This window comes from Trachurus japonicus, chromosome 4 (genome assembly GCF_045865225.1).
Source record: "Trachurus japonicus isolate A0001 chromosome 4, Traja_1.0".
NCBI classification, from domain to species: domain Eukaryota; kingdom Metazoa; phylum Chordata; class Actinopteri; order Carangiformes; family Carangidae; genus Trachurus; species Trachurus japonicus.
The window spans coordinates 6168085-6175130 of NC_140910.1; the positions used below are offsets into that span (position 1 = coordinate 6168085).

Below are 7046 nucleotides of genomic sequence, written 5' to 3' on the forward strand. Positions count from 1 at the left end.
CAGTGAAGATGTTTCATATAAAATGTTTCCAGCGTGGCCTTAAAGCACATGCATGTGCATTTTTTTTCTCCTCTTTTTTTTTTTTTAAAGATATATTAGAATTAAACTCAATTCAATGGTTGGCTTGAACTGTCTAGATAAAGAAACAACTCCCTGATTGGTGAGGTGCCGGAGCCGGTCAGGACGCGAGCCAATGGCAGCGCAGGAAGGCGGTGGGGGGGGGGGCGGCGGGGCGGAGAGGGAGAGAAAAGGCGTCGAGTGTTTATTATAAAGGAGAAAATATTAATTCCCCCTCGCCGTGGGCCGTGACGTCAGTATAGGAAGTCATTGTAGAGCAACACTGGAGCGATTAGCAGCAAAAAGGGGGAGCCTGATGTCGAGGAGTCAGCCCTATGTATATCTCTCTATACGCCTCAACTTTTAACACAAAGTTCAATATCCAAACACAAAAAAGGACGTGGACTACGCAGACCCACACTTTGCTTTTCCGTATTTTCACTGAATGTAACATCTTGGACCATAGGCTGTCTGAGCCGCCTGTAAACGTGGATTTTCTCTCTCCTGGGTTTATTTCTCAACTCTTTTCTCTTCTTTTTTCTCTTCTTTTTTTCTAACTCCGAGTTCATTTTTTTTCTTGCTGACTTTCTTTCTGATTTGCACCGGAAGAGAAGCATCTTCACTGTTGTTATGAAGACTTCTCCACTGCTTTCTTAATATGGAAGGATCCAGCGGGTCGAGCTTTGGGATAGACACTATTTTATCCAGCGCCTCTAATAACTCTGGTAACCCCGCGCTAATGAACGGAGATTTTCGGCTCGGCGACAGCAGGACAGCGGATTTCAGGAGCCAGGCGACCCCTTCACCATGCTCGGAGATAGACACTGTGGGAACGGCCCCCTCATCCCCCATCTCGGTCACCATGGAGCACGCCGCCGATGCGCATCTGGTCCAGGACAGCCTTCAGCAGCATCACCACCACCATCACCACAGCAACAACCAGCCGCAGAGTTTGCCGCTGTCGCCCCAGCAGCAGCAGCAGCAGCAGCAGCAGCCGCTCGCAGGGGCCGGCTGCGCCCCGAGGACTGCCACCTCCTCGTTTCTAATCAAAGACATTCTGGGCGACAGTAAACCGCTGGCAGCCTGCGCACCTTACAGCACCAGTGTATCCTCACCCCACCACACGCCAAAACCAGAAAGTGCCACGGCTCCGGACGGCTTCAGGCCCAAGTTGGAACAAGACGAGAGCAGAAGCAAGTTGGACAAAAGAGACGACATTCAGAGTGATATGAAATGCAACGGTAAGAGCTGCAAAACTGTTGTTTTCTGCAGGCTGCATGCTGCCTTCCTTTACTGAGTAATTGCAGGCTACATATAAGTCCTAATGTAGCCAGCAAAATAGACAGGGCTGGAGTAGAAGTAATGCAATTAACTGCTATTTATAATTATAATAATAATAACAGCAACAATAATAAGAATAATAAAAATGAAAATAATAATACTACAGTGTGATTCTTTGTCCTAGTCGCAGCCTGCTTTATTAGTCTAATAGATGTGAAAACAGATGTAAGCCTGGTGATGTTCCCCGTGCGCGGGGCCTCCCTAGTGGGTCAATTAGAGAGATTATTGTTCTTCCTAGAGGGGGGATCATGGTGCTCTGAAAAACAGCTACAAATAGAGATGGATTGACATATTGATTTCTCCTTTTTTCTGAAGGAAAAGAAAAGCACAAAAAAAAAAACTTCAGGTGACAAATAGGCTGCACATAAATGTCTTTTTATTATTATTGCACCTCGCTGCCACGCGTGTCTGTGCACAGTGCATCACTCTGAGGAAGTGTCTGTCTCTGCTTCTAGTCAAACTTTCACCAACTTGTTCAGAGAGCCTCCATGTGCTTCATGTTGTAATGTTGTTCTTATCATCACATGAGTTGAGGCTGAATTAAATGTCTGAGGGTTAGTTCCCATGCAGGCCCTGTGTCGTGTTGTCGCTCTTGTTGATCTACATGTCCTCTGCTTAGGGACTAAAGAAGAGGGTGATCGAGAAATCTCCAGTAGCAGAGACAGTCCACCGGTGCGCTCGAAAAAGCCTCGCAAAGCACGGACAGCCTTTACCGACCACCAGCTCAACCAGCTGGAGAGGAGCTTTGAGCGACAAAAATACCTCAGCGTGCAGGACCGCATGGACCTGGCCGCGGCTCTCAACCTGACAGACACACAAGTCAAGACCTGGTACCAAAACAGACGGTAGGCAACACACACAAAACACCACAACACACACACACACGGTCCAACTGCTGCAAGAACCTGTAGAAAAAGAAAAAAAACCTTGTTTAATCAGAGGTGTATTAAAACTAGCCCCAAACACATTCCATAATTTAAAAAAAAATTAACATGTTGTGGGAATAATCACACAGTTAAATAATAAATCCTACATCCACATTCATCAGGAATTAGATTTTTTTATTATAGCTGCTGAATTAATTTTTCAGTCTGTGTAATTCACATTAAACAGGCCTTTAATTTTCCAATATTTTGACCTATTTAATGTCCAGTAAATAATCACAGATGAAGGTTTTATTCTAATGTTTGTTGGTGATCCGACAACTCTCTGCGTTTCTATCCTGAGAAACCAAACCAAAACAAAAACACCCAAATGTTTTATTTTTCAGAATAAATGCATGCACATGTGAGGCACACATTATAACGCATCTATAATAAAGTCTGTCATGTCATGTTAAGATGTCATTTCAGGAAGAAAAAAAAGACATTTACCCATTTTCAGAAAATGTTTTTGTCTGTTGTCTGCACGTGTTATGTTGGTTTACAGTTCTTGTTTACATTATATTTAAACTGTTAGATTGAATCAATGCAGATATTTCATTTGTGTAAAAAAAAAAAATCAGTGTTAGCTTTCAGTATAGTTCTTTAAAAAAAAAAATACTTTCTTTAATTTTTTGTAACTTTTATATTTCACCCGCTGCTCTTCAAAATAAAAGTTGATGTGAAAAGTGAATTCCTGTGCAGACTGAGCAGGTGTGAGAACAGTGGGCTGACATACTGTAGGTTTGGACTAAAGAGACCTCAGACTATATAGTGTCTTGATGTTTCCTCTTTGCCTAATTAAACCTTAACCATAAACTCCTGCCTGCAATAATTAGGCCTCTGCATAGCAATTAAAGGGGCGTTTGGGGAATTAGTAAGAGAGCGAAGTGATTAAATAATTCATCTGGTGTATTTTGATCTGATTTTTTTTTCCAGGACGAAGTGGAAGAGGCAAACGGCGGTCGGATTAGAGCTGCTGGCTGAAGCAGGAAACTACTCGGCCTTACAGAGAATGTTCCCGTCGCCCTATTTCTACCACCCGAGCCTGCTGGGCACCGTGGACAGCACGACGGCAGCCGCGGCGGCCGCAGCCATGTACAGCAGTATGTACCGGACTCCTTCCGCGCCGCATCCCAGTCTCCAGAGACCTCTGGTCCCGAGGGTGCTCATTCATGGCCTAGGGCCGGGGGGGCAACCGGCACTAAACCCCCTGTCTAACCCCATGTCCGGCACACCGCATCCGCGATAAAAAACAAAAACCAACTACAAAATAAGACAAGAAAAAAAAGACGATGGACCAGAATAAAGCTGGTAGAACACGGTGATGTGAGTAACTGCATCGGAACCACATTGCAGGACTTTTTTTTCTCCCGTCAAAAAGACACATTAAGAAAAGACATTTTACAGAAGTAAAGGAGGTATTTAATATACTAGGCCCGAATAGCCTAAAGCCAGTCCTAAAAGACTCTACTCTGTCCGGGCCGAGACAGACCAGGAGGACTGCTCATGTCTGATTGTTTGTTTGTTTGTCTTTTGTACAAATACACTTACATTAGCAAATAAACTTATAAAGTTTATTAGATGGAGAAGAACGGAATGAATAAAGAAGTAATGATACTAATTGAATTTGCAGATGCTTCTATTCTAAACTTGGATCCAAATTTCATTTTCTGACGCCAACTTCATGCAACAGGAAGAAGATTCAAAAATCTAGAAATTATTTTAAACAAAATCCTGTTTTTTATCGATGATATTATGGATTATAAACTGGGTATTGGATCAACACAAGTGTCGAGATGGTGACATGGGAATTAAATCTAATTTCCTAAATTATAAAAACAAATGTTGATATTTATTTAGAGGATTTTTATACAGAAATGTACTGTGTGTATATATATGAGCCTATATTTGACCTATGACACACTTCTCAGTTCGCTCTTTTTTCATGGCTGAAATAATTTTTATGACATAAATGGATCATCGTAAATAATTTGTCATAGGAGCATATGGTCTTTATTTGAGGGATATTTAATTTGGGTTCAAGCTCTAGTGATGAGCGACTCGGAGGTCAGTCTCCACGCCTTTACATTTATGTTTACCAGCACATATACATATGGATGCGCAGCAGCTGATTGGTGGTGGGATGAATGGTTTTGATGAGTCGGGGTACTGGGAATGTGGCCTTGGCTTAGCAGCTGTTCCCTGGGAGCAGCACAGCAGACAATAAGCCTGAATTTCTCAGCGTGAGCGACCAGGCGCAGGATCAGCAGAAGAAGTCTGCAAGGAAAAAAAAACTGATGATAATCTGCTCGTGCACAATAATAACCAGTAGCTGTTAGTGAACTTGTTTCAGTAAGTTCTGAGGGGGAAGAATCTTTTGTGATCTCACTGCACATTGTTGTGGTTTTAAGTGTCTTTTTTTTTAAATTTTGCATCATTTTTACATCATTTGCATTTTTGCATCACATTTTTCTAAAAAAAAAGAAAGAAAAAAAAAAGCCCTCCATGTTGGTGCTTGATGTTTTTTTTTGCACTGGGCTGAATTAGGATTTCCTGTGATCAGGCGCGTTTCTCTGTCTCTCTGCCTGTGTGTGCTGCGGTGAGATGCTGCGTGGCTCAGGAGTAAAAAAAAAAGGGGGAGAGAAAAAAAAGTGAACAAACAGAGCTCGAGTCTAAATTAAATGTTATCAAAATACTTTGATTTTATTTAGCCTCCTATAAGCGCGCACCCCGGAGAATGTGCCGAGGAGGCGCTTCGTGTGAATTAGCGCCTCGGGGCTCGTTTGTTTGGGTTTCTCTTCTTTGAACCCGTTGCTTATTACTGTGAGCTAAATTGACCTTTGCTGCATGTAAACCTCCAAGTACCCCCCCTCACCCCTCCCTCACACACACACACATACACCCAAGTCTACCTTTATTATTATTTTTTCTTGTTTTTTTTCTTTGCGTGGACGTTTTATTTATCTTTTTTATTTTTTATTTTTGGCTTTATTGTTTGTGATATTTCCATTCTGCAGAGGGATGGATGGCCTATAGGCTGCTATGTACTGCTGCATGTTTCTACACGAGCAGAGCGGCCGTGTAGACGCGCGCACATGCAGGCCCGCAGACAGCGCAGTGCAACCAACACATGACAGCAGTGTCACTTTGCCAGTGGAAGCTGTAAACACAGGCTTAAGTTTAGCTGCTGCTTAAGACTTTGAACACATGTTAATGATGCCTGTTTAAGCCGTCTGCTTGTCATTCACTGCATGGACACTTCTCTCAGTCATTTAGTGCACGACAGCCCCGCTGCTTTCACTTTCCTGCAGCCTGTAGTTATTTTTTTGTTTTCCTCCACGGACGGACGGGAGCCTTTTAAGGACATATAGACATATTAAAATGCGTTTTTCCTCCCATTTAACAAAAAAAAACATTGTTAAGACAACGCCAGAATTTTTTTTATTATTATTATTGGCTCGAGTGTTCACAGAGCAGTTATGGCGCGCTCCTCGTACAGTGCGGCTCAGAGTAATTACACTAAATACAATATCCATTCTCATTAAATCTCGGGGTTTATGGAAAGCAGAGCGGGACCGCATCAGGCTGCAGAGCAGAGCAGAGCAGGCTGTTGCAGGATGGATCGCTCCCTGCTCGGCCTTGTAAGCAATGGGAGAGATGATTGCAAAAACAGCCCTGGCCTATATCGCCCAATGTTGAAAAATATTAGCCTACCATATTGACCCAACAGCTTCAGCCCATTACAGCAGTATAGTGCCGACGCATGTTGTTCATATGCATGACTTCTACAGCATTATTTATTTATTGCGCTCTGCGGGTGGGAGGGGAGGTGTGGGGTGTAGCATGGCGGGGTGGTGGGGGTGTGTGTGGGGTGTGTGTGGGGTGTCGGCGGTTGTGCGGGCTGCTCCAATTCATTAATAATCGCCTAAGCCATACAGCAGCGCTTAATTAATAGGCTGCTACCGTCTACATGGCATACCTGCTAATTTTGGGCGTTGCTCTCCAGTCAGTTTGTTGCATGGTTGTGTTATTTTTTCTTCTTCCTCCCTCAGTAAATTACGCGAATGTACAACAACAAAACAAAAGCTGCTGAAATCTCTCAGTCACTTTTAAACTGGGCCACAGTGAGTCTGAGTTAAACTGGCACCACGACGCTGACTGGCATCGTTTTCCATTTGTTATGGATTCAGTCAGTGGCAGAATGAATGTCAAATTATTGTTATTATTATGCTCTTAAAATACATTTTGGGAAGTTTATTATTATTTTTTTTTTCCAGAGACGTTTAAAGTCAAAACTCGGGGGTATTTTTCATCTACAGGCTAACAATAAAACGCAATTTATTAGATATATTTTTAAAAAACGTCCAGACTGATGATGAAATAAGGTCATTATTATTGTTTTTATTATTAGCCTATATGGAGTGGAACTGTGTGAACACGCTGCAGAGGCCAAACGGAGTTGTGGTGGTGAAGATGAGCAATACTTGAGAAAACACAATCACTGGTGGAAGAAGAGAAAAAAAAAGTGCAGCAGACTTGAATAAAGAGGATTAGGCCTTTCTTTTACGTGGCGCATATTATCCAGAACAGATGGGCTTTAGAGAGTCGTTTTCTTCTTCTTCTTGCCTCAAGGAACCTTGTTGGGCACTTTAATTGCCACTTTTTCCAACTGATGTAATGGTGGGATATCTTTTTCATTACAATAATGAGGTAACACTTGCTCTC

General features: G+C 42.6%; 1 protein-coding gene across 2 annotated transcripts; it reads left to right on the top strand.

Moving 5' to 3' along the window:
* The first annotated feature begins 249 nt into the window (after window positions 1-249).
* Window positions 250-3942, top strand: barhl2 (BarH-like homeobox 2). Of its 2 annotated transcripts, none has more exons than XM_085773545.1 (3): window positions 250-1298; window positions 2027-2243; window positions 3258-3942. In XM_085773545.1, exons 1-3 carry the CDS (start codon window positions 716-718, stop codon window positions 3568-3570), a joined length of 1113 nt encoding a protein of 370 aa, XP_085629671.1. In that variant the 5' UTR covers window positions 250-715; the 3' UTR covers window positions 3571-3942. The 2 variants fall into 2 exon arrangements, with proteins under 2 accessions (XP_085629671.1, XP_085629670.1); XM_085773544.1 differs by having other exon boundaries at window positions 258-1298; window positions 2018-2243.
* The last annotated feature ends 3104 nt before the right edge of the window (window positions 3943-7046 follow it).